Source organism: Camelus dromedarius, chromosome 1 (assembly GCF_036321535.1).
Source record: "Camelus dromedarius isolate mCamDro1 chromosome 1, mCamDro1.pat, whole genome shotgun sequence".
In the NCBI taxonomy this organism is placed as follows: Eukaryota; Metazoa; Chordata; class Mammalia; order Artiodactyla; family Camelidae; genus Camelus; species Camelus dromedarius.
Window position 1 is genome coordinate 24,296,872 of NC_087436.1, and position 21,277 is coordinate 24,318,148.

General features: G+C 33.5%; 1 protein-coding gene and 1 pseudogene across 2 annotated transcripts in view; one reads left to right on the top strand and one right to left on the bottom strand.

Annotated features, from left to right (window-relative positions):
- The window catches only part of NAA15 (N-alpha-acetyltransferase 15, NatA auxiliary subunit), a 73,587-nt gene that overhangs the window by 40,172 nt on the left and 12,138 nt on the right, over positions 1 to 21,277 (bottom strand). For both annotated transcript variants that reach the window (XM_031465745.2, XM_031465754.2), the window contains exons 2-5: positions 6,578 to 6,662; positions 4,379 to 4,483; positions 1,630 to 1,787; positions 1,161 to 1,295 (exon numbers count right to left, since the gene is read on the bottom strand). In XM_031465745.2, coding sequence (XP_031321605.1) covers positions 1,161 to 1,295; positions 1,630 to 1,787; positions 4,379 to 4,483; positions 6,578 to 6,662 — 483 coding nt within the window. The remainder of the gene's footprint in view (positions 1 to 1,160; positions 1,296 to 1,629; positions 1,788 to 4,378; positions 4,484 to 6,577; positions 6,663 to 21,277) is intronic.
- On the top strand, positions 16,877 to 17,405 carry LOC105087085 (coiled-coil domain-containing protein 12-like; annotated as a pseudogene).

A 21,277-nucleotide genomic window follows, 5' to 3' on the forward strand; every position in this document is an offset into this window, starting at 1 on the left:
TACATGCTTGAACATATACAAGAAGTCAAAGGATAATATATGATTGATAAAACTCATTTTTAAACAATTCCTAAATACCTGTCTAGGGAGCAACTAAGTAAATAATGACAATATTAACTTACAATCCACTGAATAAAGTAAGAATCCATAAGCTCTTACATATAATAAACAAACAGGGGAGAAAGGAAGGCTCTTAAGAGTAGACTGTCAAATAATAAATCTGAAAGGAATAAGACAAAATCACCATTTAGCAACTATCATAGGAACACTTGTTTCAGGCAAGAATCATAATAGAAGGCTAAAACTAGTGATGAAAAGTTTGGTGAGGAACAGCCTACTTAAGTCTCAAATTGTTTATTAAATACAAAGGGAAAATATAACAAGTTTATTGTGTAGAAACCTGGCAGACACCACCTTAAGCAAGTAATCAAATGAAAAAAACACCATGTGGCTCTTAATGTGGTGGAATGAGAAGGGTTCAACATCACCTCTGCAGTTTCCTGCCAAAAATGCTTAACAATATCTAATAATGAGGAAACATCAAACAAATCCAAACTGATGGACATTCTACAAAAGTACTGCCATGACTCCTCAAAAATATCAATGTCATGAAATACAAAGAAAGCCTTTGAAACTTTCAGTTTAAAAGATGAAGAGAAGTGATAACTAAATGAAAGGCATGATTCTAAACTGAATCCCGAAAGTGAAAAGAAAATCCTAGAAAGGATATAAACAGGACAATTAGTAAATTTTGAATATGGGCTGTGGATTAGATAGTAACAGTCTATCAAAGTTAAATTTCCTAATTTTTTGATAATCTATATAGCACTATCTATAAAGTTGACTACTGTAGTTATTCTTAGGAAATATCACACTGAAGCATTCAGAAGTTAAAGAGCATGGTGTCTACAATTATTCTGAAACATCTTTGGAAAAAATTTAAATGGATAAGTTAGATATAGAGATCATAAAGTAAATGTATCAAATATTAACAATTAGTTAATGTGAGTGAACTTCTACATGGAGTTCTTTGTACTATTCTTGCAACTCTTCTGTAAGTTTGAAACTGTTTCAAAATAAAAAGTTAGCAATGTATACTTTTTCTTTCAGTTATACCAAGAATCAGACCTAGTCTACCAGGTCTGACTTCTGGCTGTTACCTGTTGTGTTTTCCTAAATTCTTCTAAAATCTTTGCTGCCATTTCATAATCTTCTAATAAATGGTAAGCAATAGCATAACCAATCCATGATGCTCTCTGTGCAGGTCGAAGTTGAAGTAATTGATACCTCGTTTCCTTAAAGGGAAAAAAAAACCTTTTTCTTAGGTTTACAGTCTAAATAAATGCTCCTTAAAGAGATCAGGCTAATTTAACATATATACACATATGCATACACACATAAATATATATACATTTTTTTCTGAATTAACTCAATCCTATGCAGTAATCCAACTCTTTCTCATAGTAAAATAATTCATTTAAAAATATGATTCCCCAATCACTACTGGGGGAAGGAGGCAAGACTCAACTAAATTCTTTTAAAAAATGGAAAATTTTGTTATCAGAAAGTACTCACAAAAAGTTTTAAATATTTTCACCCTAGAATAAAAAAATTCTCAATTTTACTTACCCTGTAACCCTCAAGATCTCTCATTTGAATCTGTAGTAAAGAAAGGTCCCTTAAGATTTGAAGATTGTCTTTATCCCATTTTAGAGCATTTCTGTAACACTTAATGGCTTCATCATATTTCTTGTCTGACCTCTGGAGAAGCCCATAAACATGCCAACCTAAAGGATTTAGTTAAGGATACAACCTATAAGTCAAGAAATAGTATCCCAATAATATTCCCCAGGAAACTCAGAAAACTATAGCTATTTATAAAATTACAAGCTTAAAAAGAGAATATAAAGATAGAAGGCAGTTTAATACAGTGCAAAGAGCACAGCTTTTCAAGCCAGAGAAAACAGGCCTAGCCTGTCTTGTTAGTTTTGTGACCTTAAACAAGTGAACGCTGTCCTATTAGGTTTCTTCAAATATAAAATATAAATAGAAAGTCTATACATCAAAGCATAGCAGTTTGGTGACAAAATGGAATAACATACATAAACTGCTCACTGGCACAAAACAAATACTCGATAAATATTAAGAATTATCTTTATCTTTAAAAGGAAAAAGAGGGAGGACATGGGTATCCATGATATGTAATTATTTTAAATCCTGTGTGTTTTCTTTTCTTCAGCTAACAAGGTCCTTAGGACAGACCCTCAGTGCAGTATAAAGTTCCTAAAAATCAAACTCAACCACATAAAAAATAAAAATATTCACTCATTTAAATAATAATTATCGGGGGTGGGTATAGCTCAGTGATAAGAGCACACTCAGCAAGGATAAGGTCTTGGGTTCAATACTGACCTCAGTACCTCCATTTAAAAAAAATCTTAAATAAATTAAATCCTAATTATTAAAATTTCTTAATAATTAGGGTGCAGGTGACCAAAATGGATAGTCTCCTGCATTCAAAGAACTTAAAGTCTAGTAAGGGACACAGATAAGTAAGTAAAATTATAGCGGGTTGTAAAATATGCTACAAAGGGAGGAAATATGTAAACAATCCCACTCCCCTAATACAGGTCATTTTCACTTTACATCTTGATTACTTTAACAGTAACCCATCCTCCTGCCTTCAGTCTCTCTGCTTTTATTCTCACCTGCAAGAGTAACCATCCTAAAACACACATAATCAAAAGAAAAAACGTCTACAGCCCTTTCCAGAAATTTGCAATGTTTCTCCCTCAGATTAGGTTCAAACTTTTCAATCTAACAACTTTTACACCAGGAATCCTCAACAGAGTTAGTAAATACAGAATGTCTAGGGTGGCATGTATAAGTGAAACTACATATTTAATATTATGAACTGTATTCAAAAAATAATGTTTTCATAATGCAAGAGACAAATTAAAGCTTAATGAAATCTCCTCAGTTGGTTAGAACATGGTTTTAAAAAGCCTGAGACATACTACCCTTCCTAATCTGGCCCCCATCATTTATCTTCCCATCCAACCTCCCTCACCATTTCAACCACCAATACTGAGCACTGCAACACCTTTTAACTGCCTCTAATCTTCACCTCCTAAAAGATCTATCTTCTAGGAGTTTAATATTGATAAAATTTAAAGAAATTTACGTTCATCAAGAGGAACCCAATTAAATAAAGCATAGCAAATACATACAGAACCCACGCCAACATTAGAAATGAAGAAAAGATACCTGACAACAGTCTCATTAATTAATCCTTTGCTTACCTTTTTAGCTTCTCGTTATTCCCAACTCATTCACTTCTTTTTTTTCTTTCTTTTTTTTTAACATTTTTTTTCTTGGTTGGGGGGAGGTAATTAGGTTTATTTATTCATTTAATGGAAATACTGGGGGTTGAACCCAGGACTTCATGCATGCTAGGCATGCACTCTACCACTGAGCTATACCCTTCCCTCCAACTCATTCACTTCTGCTTTACTAGACTAGAGATAATTTTGAATAAGCTATGATGTTTTATGTAATACCCAGAAGTGTTTGGTATAAGTTTCTAACAAGTATATTCCTTTACTAGACTATATAAAATTTCCTTGAGAGCAAAATCCGTATCTTTTCTTAGTCTGTACTTAGTCTGTCTCAGGGGCCTGGTAAACACTTGAAAAATTTGCTAAGTGTTTCAACACTTAAAATTGTGTTAGCCCACAAAACAGGTAAAGAAACATTTGTCAAAAAAACTATTTAAAAGATAGTAACCCACAGTTTCTTCTCTGTCTTCCCTCAGATATTTGTACTTGTTCCTACTCTCACATACCGCTTAATAAAGTAAAATTTACTTATGAGCATTATCAGGGACTATGTTAAACATAATTAAATCTTTACACCACCACAGTGAGGTGGGTATGATTATCCTCATTTTACACATGAGGAAACTAAACCCTAAGACTATAGTTAGAAAGAACTTGAGCTGGGATTCAAATCTAAGTGAAGCATACTCCAAAGCCTATGCTCTTCGTAGGTACACTATATTGCCTAATACTCCTTATTGTATACCCCTCTGCAAACTTGTATGATGAAATCTACATGATACCTCTTCTTTTTAAGTGTGGAAAGAGCTTTCATAGAGATTTTAAAAGGCAAGTCCCATTTATCTGTAAATAGATATATGTTAGAATATAGTAGGTATATTTAAAAGGTTCCTGAATGAAGGTAGTTGCCATTATTCAATTTAAGAATCACCTTCTCTGGAGTTACATGGTAAGAGGGATCTAAAACTACTGATTCCTAAACTGCTGCCTTAGTTCAAGACACCCTAGTCCAATCCTTAAATATATCTCAAAAAGGATACACACATGACTCTTCAAGTCATTTCTCAAACCTCTACGAACCAATTCATAAGCTTCTTCCTTTTTCCCCAAACAGTTCAATGTTAATCCTTTCATAGCCAGGGTTTCTATTTTTTTTTTAAAAAAAAAAAAAAAAAGGAAGAAAAAAAGACAAATTTAAAGATAATCAACAACAACAAAGAGAACCATAATCTCAAAGACAAATGTTACATTATCCTAAGTATTAAAACTTCAATGAGTTTACTGGGAAATTATCCAGGGTTTTTTAGGATTAAAGTATTTTAAAAATTGATAAATGAAGTACACACATATTTCTAGATTGGAGGCCTCCCTATATTTTTTTTAGATAAAAAGATATAAAAATGCATGAACATCTGATAATGCATATGCTAACAATATGCAATGACTCTTCTACTGTTCTTTGGGGATGTTCCACAGGATGATCTTATTAAATCACTCCTTTAAAGTTTGAAAAATTTTATCTCCAAACAGATTTATCTCTGCGAATGTAACTTAATAAAGATTACACTCATTGTTCAATAATTAAAATGTACACATAAATTAACCACATTTCTGATTTTCATAAACTTATTTTTATATGATTCTTTGGGATTACTATTAAATATACAAGTAAAAGAAGATGTCAGACACCTATCATTCACAATCAACAGATTAAAAGAGAGCTGAGAGAAATATTAAGTTTTCAGAAAGGAAAAACAGTATTCCTAATTTTATAATGTATATCTTACGAGGCACAAATGAATACAAAATATTCATTATGATTTATTTGCCTAGCTTGTAGGACTACAATTTATAATTTATAGAAAAATTAATTAGGAATAAAAGATAAAGATTAAAGATACTATCCTGAGGAAGAGTCAACATTTATAGTAAAATACAAAGAAATGGAAGCAAAAAAGAAGGGAAAAAATTATGTACAAATCATTATAAATCACGGATAATTTGAAGGAAAAGTAAGCAAACAAACGAAATATATTTGGCAAGTAGCAAATCACTATAGTAAGTAAGCCTTTGTTGTTAAACAGGTAAAATGTATTTTGGCAAGTTTTATTAAACAACTTAAAGTGTCTTAGTTAATGAAAACCCAGGTGGTCATTTAGTTTAAGACAAACCATAATTTATATACTCTTAAAAATACTTTCAATTAAATTATGACATTTCATATGCAACCTGATTTCAGATATGTTAAAATACAAGGGGAAATTGTATTATAGAAACAACGAAATTTGGTACTCTGCTTTACTGAGAGAAACTATGGTGACTACACTATTAAAAGCTATATTACCATTATGCATACTTTGGAAATGAATATAAAACAACCTAATAGCCAACTGGCCAACAAAAATATTTCTTACCAAGGAAAAGGAGAAAAATTTAAATATTTTTATTCCCACTGTTTTCCATTTTCAAATAACTATATTATAGTGAAAGAATAGAAACAAGAGTAAAGAAAACTACCAGAGAACTATTACTCTCTCCCTTTTCAATACTAAGAGAACATTATCAAATTAATTACCAAAGAGCCATGTTTCCTAACTACACAAATCAGACCAGGGAAAGCTTATTTTTCCTTTGTCTCTTCACAAGTTTAGCTACACACTCTGCCCTTAGTCTACAAACATCTTACCATCCAATATTCTATCATCACACAGGTAAAAACCTATGTAAACTTTCAGAACATTATAATATATAAATCGTATCTTAAACATGACTGTCTTGAAAAACTAATGAAGATACAATGCTAAATAAAAAGATGCTGGTTCATGAGCAAAGGACCAAACGGACACTTTCTGAATAAGCTTATTTTAAGGAGTAAAATTTCTCTACTTTGATCAAAGTTCTAAAGTAAAATTTTCTTCTAAAATCTTAACATAAACTTGTTTATTAAACTTAAATAAGCATATTTGTTCTACTACATTCTTTTGCCTTTCCTAGGGTGCTAATATGCAAACCAGGAATAAATCAGAACTCAAGTAGAATGAGTTATCATTTTCTTGACATTAAATTCAAAATATCAGTATTAAACATCTTCTCACAGGAGTCAAGGATAGTAAGATCCACTCTATCTAGAAAATAGTTAAGGCAGCTAGGAGTGACAAACCCCCGTAAATGAAACCAGAAAAGTAAGCAAAGCCTTATCTGCTTATGCTTAGAAGTAAGTGTACAGTATTTGTACTTACCTCCATGCTCTGCAAATTTGGGATTAGAAAGGATCTGTTTACAGAATTTCAATCCGTTTCTATACTGTTTATGTTCATAACATCTCTGTCAAAACAAACAAAAAAACCCTTTAGTTTAGCAAGAAATGCAAACAATTTTAAATTCAGTGCTAAATTCTTGATTCTGTTAAATGCAACAAAATGATCACATGTTACTTCCATATTCCCCTAAATGCAACTAAAATGTCAGGAAAACAAACAAAAACCCACAAAAGGTTCAAATACAGAAAGTAAAAAAGCAAGACAAAGGGACAGAATGTACATTAGAGAAAACAAGAAAACCATTAGCTCACTCCAAAAGGTCCAACAAGTGTTAATATGTGAAAATTGAAAAACATAAAGATGTAGAAGTTACACTTTATAAATTTCATTTTTTATTGAAATGCAGTTGATTTACAATGTTAGTTTCAGGTGTACAGCAAAGTGATTCAGTTATACATATACATACATATATTTTTTCTTTTCAGATTCCTTTCCATTATGTTATTACAAGAATTGAATATAGTTCTCTGTGCTATATACTAGGTCCTTGTTGTTTATTTTATATATAGTAATGAGTATCTGTTAATCTCAAACTCCTAATTTATCCCTCTCCCACCCTTTCCCCTTTGGAAACCAGTTTGTTTTCTATGTCCATGAGTCTGTTTGTGGTTTGTAAATAGAATTTATATCATTTTTCTTTAGATTCCACATATAAGTGGTATCATATGATGTTTGTCTTTCTCTGTCTGACTTACTGCACTGAATATAATAATCTCTAGGTTCACCCATGTTGCTTTCAGTCAAGAGGATGGAAAAAGGTATTCCATGCAAAAGGAAATCAAAAGAAAGCCAAGTCACAATACTTGTATCAGACAAAATAAACTTTAAAATAAAAACTGTTACAAGAGACAAAGAAGGACACTGCATAATGATCAAGGGATCAAACCAAGAAGATATAACAATTATAAATATGTATGTACCCAATATAGGTGCACATCAATATATAAAGCAAATATTAATAGACATAAAAGAAGAAACTGACAGTAACACAGTAACAGTGGGAGACTTTAACATTCCACTTATATTGATGGACAGATCATCCAGACAGAAAGTCAACAAGGAAAAGCAGACCTTAAAAGGACACATCAGACCAGATGGACTTAATTGGTATTTATAGAGCAGTCCATCCGAAAGCAGCAGAGTACACATTCTTCTCAAGTGTACATGGAACATTCTCCAGGATAGATCACATGTTGGTTCACAAGGCAAGCCTTGATAAATTTAAGAAAACTGAAATCATATCAAGCATCTTTTCTGACCACAAGGCTATGAGATTACAAATGAATTACAAGACAAAAAGTGCAAAACCACAAACAAGCAGAGGCTAAACAATATGCTACTCAACAACCAATGGGTCACTGAAGAAATTAAAAAACAGAGACAAATGAAAAACGAAAACACAACGATCCAAAACCTATGGGATGCAGCAAAAGCGGTTCTAAGAGGGAAGTTTATAGTGATACAAGCTTACCTCAGGAAATAAGAAGAATCTCAAATAAACAACCTAATCTCACACTAAAGCAATACAGAAGAAAAGAAATCATAAAGACTAGAGCAGAAATAAATGAAATAGACACTAAAAAAAAAAAAATAGAAAGGATCAATGAAACTAAAAGCTGGTTCTTTGAAAAGATAAACGAAAGTGATAAACCTTTAGCCAGATTCATCAAGGAAAAAAAGGGAAAGGGCCTAAATTAATAAAACCAGAAATGAAAAAGGAAAAGTTAAAACCGACATCACAGAAATACATAGCATCATAAGAGGCTACTATGAGCGACTATACACTAACAAAACGGACAACCTAGAAGAAACAGACAATTTTTTAGAAAGGTACAATCTCCCAAGACTGAATCAAGAAGAAACAGAAAATATAAACAGACCAATCACCAACACTAAAATTGAAACAGTAAGCAAAAAACTTCCAACAAACAAAAGTCTAGGACCAGATGGCTTCATGGGGGAATTCTACCAAAAATTTAGACAAGAGTCAATACCTATCCTTCTGAAACTATTCCAAAAAATGGCAAAGGGAAAAACACTTCCAAATTCATTTTATGAGGCCACCACCACCCTAATACCAAAACCAGACAAAGATATCACAAAAAAGAAGAAAATTACAGGCCAATATCACTTAGGAATACAGATGCAAAAACCCTCAACAAAATATTAGCAAATCATATCCAACAATACATTAAAAAGGCCATACACCATGATCAAGTGGGATTCATCCCAGAGATGCAAAGATTTTTCAATATCCACTAATCAATGTGATACACCACATTAACAAATTGAAGAAAAGAAGTTATATTTAAAAATTACATTTTCTCTCTCAAGCCACAAGGGACAAACAACTGCATGCAAATTTAATGAAGGGGAAGAAAAAAGAACCACAGTAAGGCACATCATAAGGAAAGTTCAAAGCCTGGAAATTGAGGTCCTTAAAAACTTCCAGAGGAAAAACAAAGTCACATAAAAAGGATCTGTAATCAGAACAGTACTAAATTTAATTCCAAAGTTAACAATGGAATATTGCTGAAAGCAATAACTATATACAGCCTTCAAAATTCAGAATTCCTTACTTAGCAAAATTTTCAATGAAGTATATGAGTAAAATGACATTTTAAAGCTTCTCAGAAAGCTAAAATTTTATCTCTCCACACTCTTCCTTAGGAAGCTACTAAAAGGACTCAAAACAAACAAAAAAAGACAACATGGGACTTAGTAAATAAGTAATCTAATGCAGAAAAAAGGACTGGAGAATAACCACTTCAAAATGAAAGAGGATGCTGAAGGCCCTGGAATAGGTCTTTTACAAGGGCAAAAATGGAACCGTTGTACTTAATATGGAAAATATTATTTATAAGCCCATGACAGAAATAAAAGCACATCTGGGGAAAATGAGCAATAAGTCTATAGAAAACCAGGCAAGTGAATAAGTAAAGACAGGAGAAGGCTTATATGAATGTATGGTTCAGTATAATATTTAGCTCAACAATAAGTAATACATATATAATTATAAAAATGTAAATATTTAGTACTGGTTTATCAAAATATTGTGATATAACTATAATGAGAAAATGAGGAAAAGACAAATGCGTAAATGTGTGAATAATGAAGTTCTAAGCCTTCAGTTTCCATAACTGAAAGTCAACAAAAGTCTAAAAGTCATTTATCAAGAAATAGTATTACTAAGCAATAGGAAAGCAAATACCAGAGAAAATGGCTAGAAGGACTGAAGATGCTTGACTCTGGAGTAGGAAGGTAGGGAAGGGGAAAGTTGACAAACTTTTTCCCATTATAAACCTTTTAGTACTATTTGACTTTTTAAGTACCAACATGTGCTTTCGTAACAATTATTATTTATAAAGTATTGAATTCATTACATTAAAAAAAACCCCGCATCTTAAAGCTATGATGATCTATGCCAGAATTCACTATCATGTGTTTAAACAAATTTTACTCAACTTTTGAAACAATACATTCAAAATCTGGGAGGGATAGTTAATGTAAACAATAACAAAAATCATAGTAGAAAAATGTGTAGAAACAAAACAGGAAGTCTAAAATTTTACATTCAGCATCAAGAAATCAATTGCTTAAGCCCAATGGTACAGTCAACTACAAAGCTGTTCTATAATCTATTATGTACTTACCATCTCTGCTTTGATGTTCACATCTCAAACCTAATATACTATCCAAAATACAAATGATTTATTCTTCAGAATCTATTCTTCACCATGTGTTCACCGTCTCAGCAGATGCCCTTCCTTAACTCGCTCTCACTCAGATGATGAAGCAAAAAATCTAATTATCCTCCATGCTTTTCTTCCCTCACACTTCCATTCTCTGGTAGATCCATCAATTCGTTTCTCTGCAATAGCTTCCTAACTCTCTGCCCCACAAAAATCAACAGGCAAATTGATCTGGGGATAAAGAGGGAAGCGGTATCTTGGGAGCTATCATTAATCATATTCAGCCAAGGAAACATAAGGCTAAGCGACTAAGTTAAGTGTTCCTATTTACTCAGCAGAAAGCCTAAAAATAATGGTTTTCTTACAATAATTTAAATAACAATAAGCACTAAAGGAAGCAATGATGTAAAGACTAGGCTACTTAAAAGGAACCCTCTTGACCTGTCACTGTTTTCCAGGAACTACATAAATACAGAGAACAGTTTGAGTGCACTGTTCTTAAAACCCTCAATTAGCTTTCAAAAAATTTATTTCTCTAAAAATACAGCAAGGGAACTTCCGCTTTGGGCCATAATGGAGTAACTGAGGCTGAACTTGTCCTTCCACCATAAACAAGAAAACTGGACAAAATGTATGAAACAACTATTGTCAGACATTGGACAAGAGGCAGCATAGAACTGTGAAACATGGGGGTGGGGGAGACATGATTAAGTTTAGAAATGTCACTGCTTTATAGATCACAGCACAGGGAGAAGGATCTAACTCTGAGCACAACAGTCCACAGAGTTGAAAAGACAAAGACTGAAGTTCAAAAAGGCTGAGGTACTCCGCAAGGCAGATTACTGAAAATGATGGAACTATTCAGAGAAAGAGATCCAAAAATCTGCATGGGATCCCCATGCATCTGTTGCTGAAAATTGTTAAGAATTAAGTCTTGCATATACAGGGTGAAACTTCATGAGACCAAAGAATGAAGCAGTAGGTTCAACAATTCTCCACGCTCACATGGTACTGAGAGTTCCAAGCAGCCAGAACAGAGTCTTCAATGAACAGCTGCATAATTCAGAAAATTCTGTAGGAAGATCTATTCAATAGTAGACAAAAACTAGTCCTAGAATAAGTGTACTCTAGATGTTCCCTAACAAAGCCCTAGACTGATAGGCAGACAAGTACCTTCACTGCTTGTTGTAATAAAGTTCAACACTCTTAACACATTGATTGCCCACTGTGGATCAGGTGCCTCTGAGGAAACCAACTGTCACTCAGTTGGGTGACATGGTGGAAATCAATGTGTTAAAAGATAGTTAAATCCAGTAAAACAATATAAATTTCATAATCCTCAATATTCAATAAAAAATTACTAGATAAGCAAAGAAGCAGGAAAACATGACCCATAACCAGGAAAAATAAAACAGAGATGGTGGAATTATGAGATAAGGATATCAAGACAACTATTATAAATATGATTAAGAATTTAAAGAAAATATAAACATATGAAGAGAGAACTGAAACATGGGAAAAAGCCAAGTAACACTTTAAGAGATTAAAAAATTTTTCTACAATGAAAACTTCATCAGATAAGATTAAAGCAATCATGACACTGCAGAAGACAAGATCAGTGAAACGGAAGACATAGCAATAGAAACTATCTAAACCGAAGCATAAAGAGAAAAAAGACAAAGACTGAAAAAAATAGATTACCAGAACCACAATGACCCTTCTTTACAACTGAAAATTCTGAAGGCATGACAACTCTAAATGTGAAAGGTAAAACAATAAAGCTTCCAGAAAAAAATATTTTTAAGTATCTTCATTACGTTGAGTGGACAAGATCCCTTAAACAGGAAATTTTAAATGTTCAAGATAGTGTTAAAAAAAATAAGGCAAGCTAGAGAAGACATCCGCAATAAACATACTTGACAAAGATCTTATATCCAGAATACATAAATAACTTGTGTAAGTCAGTAACAATAAAAGACAGCTTATTAAAAAATTGAGCAAGAGCCTTGAAAAAACACACCCAAAGAGGTTATCTAAATGGCCAATAAACCTATAAAGGGTGCTTAATTACATCATAACCACAATGTCATACCTTTAAATTATACTTAATCAAAATAAGTTAGATAATATCAACTGATAAAGAACAATTGGAACTCTCAAACATTGCTGGCAGGAGAAAAAAATAATCAATTGGTCCAAGTGTTCAGCAGACAAAATTTTATGGTATGAAAATAATACCTCAATAAACCAGATTTTTAAAAAATAGTTTGGCAGTAACTAATAAAACTAAACATACACATACATTGACCCAGCAATTCCAATTTTAGGTATATACCCAACATATATTCACCAAAAGACAGGGAAAATGCGAACAACATTTATTAATAGTTGAGATTACAAAAAAATGAAAGTGTTAAAAAGGAAACCTAAAATTAATGACATGCCAGAACTAATAGTATCAAGTCAGCAAAAGCCTAATAATCTCTTTTAATTTACTCTGCATTAAAGATCGCTTTTACACTTAAGGCTTAAATTTACCAAAGCCAATACAGCAAATAAGATACAAAAAGAGTCTAGCTAACAGTCTTCTCTGTCAAAGTATACAAATCATAAATTTCATCTCTCTATCATATTCGTAGCATTACATTCTGAGGTAATTTTTACATACTGGAAATATTATAAATGGAAAATTTTACTTCAAGGAATTAGGTAAGTAGTAAAAAGAGCTGCATTCAGAATCAAACAGCTCTGTTTTCAAACACTGACTTCAGACAATAAAACCAGTTACGTAATCTTAAGTACTTGCTGAGTTATCAAAAAGAAATCTTAAATCATGGAGATAAACCATGAGAAAAAGATGTGTAAAACAGTAATAATAGCAAATACTAAGCATTTACTATGTGTCAGGCACTGTGCTAAGAGTCTTATAGGGAAATCTCATTTAATCTTAACAATGGCATGAAGTAGGTACTCTTTTTATTCTCATTTTAGATAAGATAGCTGAGGTCCAGGGAGGTTTACATAATTTGGCCAAGGTCACACAGCTAAGTGATGGAAAAAGAGATCTGAACCCAGACAATCTGGATTCAGAGTCATTACACATAACCATTAAAACTCTCTCTCTATAACAAGAGAGTAACCTAGCACAGTAAAAAAGGAAAAGATTGTTCTTAAAAAAAATAATAAAACCACTAATGAAAGTAAAATAAAGCCATTGTAGAAAGCAGAGAGAGAAAAGAGAGGGGAAAATTAAGCCATATTCCCATCACAGAAGCAACTGCTATTAACATTCTGACTTTTTTTTAACAAGAAAGTTTTAATGCAAAAATTACGTAATAGTCTGCTATCCCACAGTATAAATGTGAACTTATATCAATATAATTCATACCTAAAAAAATTCATAACTAGCATATAAAAATCATAGACATTTTATATTCTTACTTGACATGAAAATATGACTTTATTTTATATAGCTGAACTACTCAGGATTCCAGTATTTTTTTTCTTAGTCTTATTGGAAATATCTTATATTGTTTACAGAACCACATTTTTCAAAGGGATTTCACACTAACATCTCATTTAATCTTCATGATACTCCTGTAAACTAAGCACAAAAGGTTCAATCCTTATTGAGCAGGTGATTTAGAAAACAAGCAATTTGCCAGAGATTACATACCTTGTTAGTGGCAAAATACCTAGTTTGTATTGGAGGGCCTACAGTCTAGGTCTTCTGAGTCCCAGATGAGAAGAGCCCTTTCTCCCACATACAAAAATTTTATTAAATTTTATTAACATAGATGTTATTAAAGCCAAGAGTTTTCATCTTTTAACAGATCTTCTAATCAACAAATTTAACTTTAACCTCACCTTTTGTTTCTTTGCTTAGTCAGTATTACAATCAAATAGGTAATAAAAATGCCCAAAAAATAAGGTGAGAAAAATGAACACACACACAGAATAACTAATCAACTGGATAATTCCCCCAAACAACTGAATTTACCAAAAGAAAATTAAAAATCAAAGTCCACTTTCTTTGAATGAGACAATAATAGTATAGCAGCTTTTTATTTTATCAGACTTCAGAACAGTAAAGTTCCTAAAGATTATGCTCCCAATTAATGAAATCTGGAAGTCTTCCACCCTGAAATTGTACTCAATGCTATTAATCCAATTATCTTCTGTCAAAGTGACAATGTGTAAAAATAATTCAGAATGGCATACCCCTCCAAATAACTAAGAATTCATTTCTCCCCCATCAAGAATGAGTGTGTATTTAAAGAAACAGACTTCAATCTCTATTTCATAAAAGCACTACTCCTACAACAGGTCACTCATTACTAGTGAAAGTAGTATTCTCACAGTTTAATGGAAAGAGTAATAAACAAATATTCAACTTAGCTTATCCCATAAAATTTCTTTAAAACTTCCACTCTTGCCCAAGGATAAACGTTAGCAATATACAGAGTTAACAAGAAAAATAGGAAATAGTGTATATTTCATTCAACAATTTCTTTCCCCAAAACATATAAAGCCAGATCTGTGTATAATTCAATTTTAACAGAGGTTTTTGTCTAATCAAAATGGAATCTTATAAAATCAGTCTTAAAATGTAATAGAAGATATAGTCATAAGGACTCCTTTTCTGAACCATTCAAAAGGTGTAAATGTACCAAATTTAAAAAATAAGTTTATTTGCTGGTTTTTAAAAACCCCATGTAACTCTATCACTAAAGTTCATTCTACAGAACTATATGGGAAGAAAGTTACCATGATAAGATTCTTAATGCTGCTTTAGCCAAACCCGTAAGACTTAAAGTAACTTTTTAGAGAATTTACTTGTACTTAGGGAAAGACCCAAAATAATACACACAGTACACCTTGAGCAAAGGTTTCACAACAATTCATTTAAAATAGGCTTTGTAAAGCAACATGGTGGGCAAACATATTAGGTTCTCCAAAACAGAATCGTCAAATTAAATAAAAATACATGTCTACAATCCCATCTCCGAAATTTTTATATTTGAGGAGTTCCTGAAATTTCAGAATTGTGAATAAGGGTTTTCCTTGGTATGGAATGAATACCACAGTATTCTATTTGTCACCCTGTCTATAACATGGGCATATGTTAATTCAAAATTAAACATAATTTCATTGTGCCCACCAGGGATGCCCTGCCTTCCCTCTCCATTCTGTTGATTCTTATTTTGTGGTTGGCTTTATTCCTTAGATAACTATGTAAGTTTAAAAAGCTAAAGCTCTAAACTGTTCTTAGAGACAACAGTAAATAAATGTAAATTTTAAAATGGTTTTAGCTATCAATGAGTTGCTCTTCCTAGAATAAACTTTGCCTACCCCTCCAAAAAACCAAAACATTAAAAAAATAAAATAAAATAAAATCACAATAAAATTTATCTTGCCAGTAGAACTAAAAATAGTAATAGCTTCAAAAATATTAGAACATTATATAGACTGTTAGCTTTTATTAGCAGCTAAATTTTAAAATATTAACACTGTGCTATAGAAACAGTACAGCAAAACAGGATATAATTAAAACAGAATGAACTGTTACAATTTAAAAAAAAAAAATCCCATGAGCTAAATGCTAGCACATAGACTTTGAGATTCCTGCTTCCAAATGTATAGGAATAACTGATATCAGCTTATGCTCCTGCAAAGCAAAAAACTGGTTAAGTAAATATGAAACAACTATTTTCAGCCACTGGATAAGAGCCAACACAGGACTGTGCCCTCAAAAGGGAAACAAAGTAAATCCCAAGAAAATCTCCCCCATCCCCCCCCTTTTTTTTTTAAACCTAGAGGCTTTTTTCAGACTATAGAATAGGGAGGAGGAACACAAACAGAACATGGCAATCTTACTGACCTAAGTACGTAGCTAAGTTAGAAATTGCTTGAATAGCTGAAATTTATGGAGCAGGGTATCAGAAAGAATTGTACAGAGATGAAGTTCCAGAAATTTGCATAGGAATCTATGGTCAAATAGTAAACTGATCAGGTACACTGTAGTAAATTGATCAGGTACACTATAGAATTCTACTCAAGTTGGCAAAGAACAACTACCCAAGTAGCATGAGCTGAACAATTACTGATGTTCATACATGGCTGAGAGGTATCTCAGTTCCAAAAATCCACTTAAGAGACTTCATTAAACACTCCAGGATTCATCAGAGACCCAGAAAGGCCATACCTTAGGTGTAACGATAATCTAGACCCACTTTTATTAAAGCTTAAAAATGAACAAGTTGATGCACAAGCAAATTAACCATCCGCAGAAACAAAACTCTTACAAAAGACAAGATCCAGACACTCAATATCCTAGTGTCCATGATATCCAACAGTATGAAAAAAACAAAAAGTATTAGAAATGGAAGAAACAGGAAATTGTGACCCATGACCTATAGAAAAAAATCAATCAACAAAAACAGATTCAGAGTAATGATAGAAGTAGCAGACAGACTTGAAATATTATTACTATGTGGCACAAGAGAAGAGGGGGTCTGCGGGCAGGATGGCGGCTACTATGGCCAGTGTGGGCCGGTTAGAGGAAGAGGCGTTGCGACGGAAGGTAGGGCTGAAGGCCCTAAGGGAGAAAACTGGGCGCAAGGACAAGGAAGATGGGGAGCCAAAGACCAAGCAGCTCAGAGAAGGGGAGGTGGAAGGCAAGAAGCACAGGGAACTCAGGCTGCAGAACTATGTCCCAGAGGATGAGAACCTGAAGAGGAGGAGGGTGCCCCAGGCCCAACCAGTCGCGGTGGAAGAGAAGGTGAAGGAGCAGCTGGAGGCCGCCAAGCCAGAGCCCAACACTGAGGAAGTGGACCTGGCCAACCTTGCACCACAGAAGCCTGACTGGGACCTTAAGAGAGACGTAGCCAAGAAGCTGGAGGAGCTAGAAAAGCAGGCTCAAGGGGGCCATTGCGGAGCTGATCCGTGAGAGGCTGGAAGGCCAGGACAGCCTGGCATCTGCAGTGGACACCACCACTGAACAAGAGGCCTGTGACTCCAAATAAGGCACGCCCTGTCCCCTCACCTGTCTATCAGGCCTGTCCTGTAGACAGATAGTCTTGGGCAAGGGTTGAGGCTGGGCTTGCCATCACCTCCAGTTTGGCTTCAGAACAATGATTCCCTGCCCCATCAGTCTGAACCCTGCCCCGATGCAGTGAGGTCAGCTCCTTGTCTCCTGAGTGGTCCCCACCATGCTGAGTGGGGGCAGGGCCAGCAGTAACTCTGTCAGCTTGCTGTATTTGTACGTATGTATGTATTTTGAACTTTTTTTTAATATCTGGAAAAAGGAACAAGCAGATTTGTGTGTGGTAGAAACCTACCAAATATTTCCTAGGTCCTTGGGGTACTCTGGGTTTGGGATATAGAGGTGATGTTTTGCTTGTTTGTTTGTTTAATTCTTTTTTTTTAAACTTCTTTTGTTGAATTGTAGTCATTTTACAGTGTTGTGTCAGATTCCAGTGTAGAGCACGGTTTTTCAGTTGTACATGAACATATATATAAAAAAAATTATTACTATGTAATATTAAAGGACTGAAAGGAAAACATGGACACAATCAGAAAACAAACAAAATCTTAATAGAGAAATGGAAACTATTAAAAAATGGAAATTATAGAATAGAAAAATATAGTACCAAACAAAAGTGAAAAGTTAACAACATGGGCTTAAAATATTAAACACTGCAGTGAATTTGAAACTGTGCAGTGAACATAAAACCACTGCAGAGAACTTAACATGGCTGCAGTGAACTTGAAAACATATAACAGTAACAATTCAAAATGGAAGATGAAAGAGTAAAATGACAGAGAAAGGGAGAAAATGAACACAGAAATTCAACCATCTGTGGAACAATATCAAATGGTCTAATGGCCTAACACATACATGTACCAGGAGTATCAGAGAAGAGGACAGAAATACAAAAGTGGGGAAGATATTAAAAACTGCAAATTTGATGAAAACTCTAAACCCACAAATTCAAGAATCTCAACAAACTGCAGGCAGGATAAACTAAAAAAAAAGAAGAAAACAACAAAATAAAAAGCAAACAAAAAAAGAGGGACATCACAATCCAATTGCTAAAAAGTAAGGATAAGAGAGAAACTGTAAAAGTAGTCAGAATAATGCCTATATTCTAAAAGGTCTCCAATTATCACCTCTGCTTCCACCTTAAGAAATCAGAAAAACAAGAGCAAATTAAACTCAAAGTAAGCAGAAGAAAGAAAAGAAGAAAAAAAAAGCAGAATCAATGAAATAGAAAAAAGAAAAGTAGAAGCAATCAGCGAAACCAAGAGCTGGTTCTTTGAGAAGATCAATAAAATTGATAAGCCTCTAGCCAAACATGGGCATAATCACAAAAGTACAGCACAGTGAAATAATTAGAACCCCCGCTTTCTAGACAGGGGATGAGAAGAGGAGCTTCTGTGAAACAAAATAAAGGGAAGATCACAGAGAAGGTGGAACTGGGGAAAGTAACCCCACAAAGTTGTTTATGAACTCTGAAGTTCATCAACATGTGTGGTTCGGATCCTATTCGCAACATGCAAGACTAAGAACTAAACTCAAAGATACATCGTCCAGGCCCTAGACCAGCTGCTGGATGGCACATAAGCAGGATAGATCCAAACAATACTAAAAACATTTTAAAAACTGAACTGATATTAGAACTACAGACCACAGAAAGAGTTGAGACTTGCAGCCTGAACCTAGCCTGATTTGCTAAAACAAAATTAACCTTCTCCAGAGGATTTGAAACAAGACTCAGAGTCTGATAAACTGTAATTCAAAAACATCTAGGATAAAATCCAAAATTATGCGGCATGTGAAGAAACAGGAAAATCTTAACTTGCATGGGAAAAGACAAGAGATATCAATGTAGAGATGAGAAAGATATTTAAGACTTTAACTATTGTAAAAATGCTGGAGGAAGCAACTAGTGAACTCTTTGTAACTTTTTTTTCCTTGGGGGGGGCAGTGTTTAGAACTCACTGTAAGGGCTCAATACCAGGATGAAGATAACAGGAAAGAACCAGCATACTGGAAAATAGATCAATAAAATATATCCAACCTGAACAACAGAGAGAAGAAATTTTTCAAAAATGAACAGAGCCTTAGGCAACTGTGCCAGAAGAATCCAAGAAGGGAACCCTCTAGGTGGCCCAGTACCATCCATCAGCACGTTGGCTGAGCTCAGGCACTATGATACCAAGAGATCATAGCATCTGAAACCACAATGTTAAGGCCTTTTTGCCATAATATGGAAAATCATTCCACTGATTCTCCTAGAAAAATTATCTCTAATCTCACTAATAAGAACACGGAGATTAAGAAATCTCTAAAACAGCTGGCTACTTATATAAATAGAACAGGGGGAGGGTATAGTTCAAGTGGTAGAGTGCATACTTACCATGCACGAGGTTCTGGGGTCAATTCCTAGTACCTCTCTAAAAATAAATAAATAAACCTAATTACCTCCTTCCCCCCATTAAAATAAAAATTTTTAAATAAATAAATTATATAAATTGGACAAGCTGTGAAAAGTCTAGAAAAGCCCAGATCTACTGCAGAAAGTTCATCATCCTTTTCCAAATCCTTGTTACAGAAAAAAAATAGTTCCCTAGAAGTGGGAACTGTGACATGGCAAATAAACTCGGCTATTTACATAAATAAAAGATAGTAACAAAAAATTTAAGTAAAATATATAATATGTAGATTTGGCATTAAGATTACATACTTATCTTTAATATTAAATATACCTTTCCATTGTTTTCCTTCAGCTAATGCAAAAAACATTTCATTCTTCAAAACTGATTAAAAAGAATGCAGCCTCAAATCAAACCAAACTTAGCTTTAAATCAGCCATGTTGAAATGATGCCTAGGATTTGACAAAATAATCCAGGGTGCTGGGATCACAGATAGAAAAAGAATGAACCGAAAGTTGGTTAACTGTCAAACCTAGGAGCAGGTTCATTATATTAATCTCTTGTTTTCTTATGTTTGAAATTTTCCATGATTAAAAAGTTAAAAAGAACATGAGTCTTAGATATGATAGAATCAACTGAGGAAACATTTATTAACTTACAAGGAGCCTGGCCAGCACTTAGTAGTGTCAGTGAATTGGAACTACGTTAGAAGTTTTATTTCTGTAAAGTAGAAAAGTATGCAGAAAGGGCACCTACAGTCTTTAGAGTCAAAGTGTCTAGCGCTGTGGCTATTTAACATTTCAATTAGCTAATATTCAATAAAATTTAAAATTCTTCAGTAAAGCTTCTCAGTCACACTACCCACATCTCAAGTGTTCAACAGCCACATGTGACTAATGGCTGACACACTGGAAATCCAGATATAGAACATTTCCATCATCACAAAAAATTCTATTGGACAACAATGGTCAAGAGCCTGGAGTACAAATCTTAGCAAGCACCTAATAAACAGCTTTGTATCACTGGCTTAATTAAACTTATTACAGACAACTGTGTCACCTGCAAAATGTGGACATTAACAACCTTGCAGGGTTAAGGTGAGAATTAAATATAAACATATATAAAGAACCTGAGTAAGCACTCAAGAAAAATATTTAAAGAAAGCACTGTGATACCACTTACATCTTACAATATTTAGACCCAGCACAGCTTGACTGATTATAGAGATATCTGAAAGGAGAAACTTAAAGTGAATTAAAATATACAGTCAAGAAGAACTAGGGATCTAGTCTGAGATGATGTAAATGTTCTACATCTTGAAAGGGGCATAAGCTGCACTGGTATGTGCATTTGTCAAAACTAAAAGAACAGTACCCTCAAACAACTAATAGAACAGTACACTCAAAACCTATGATTTTACTGTACATAAATTATACTTTAATTTTTTAAATGTGTTTTGAAAAAAAAATAATCTCTCAAAAACTACCT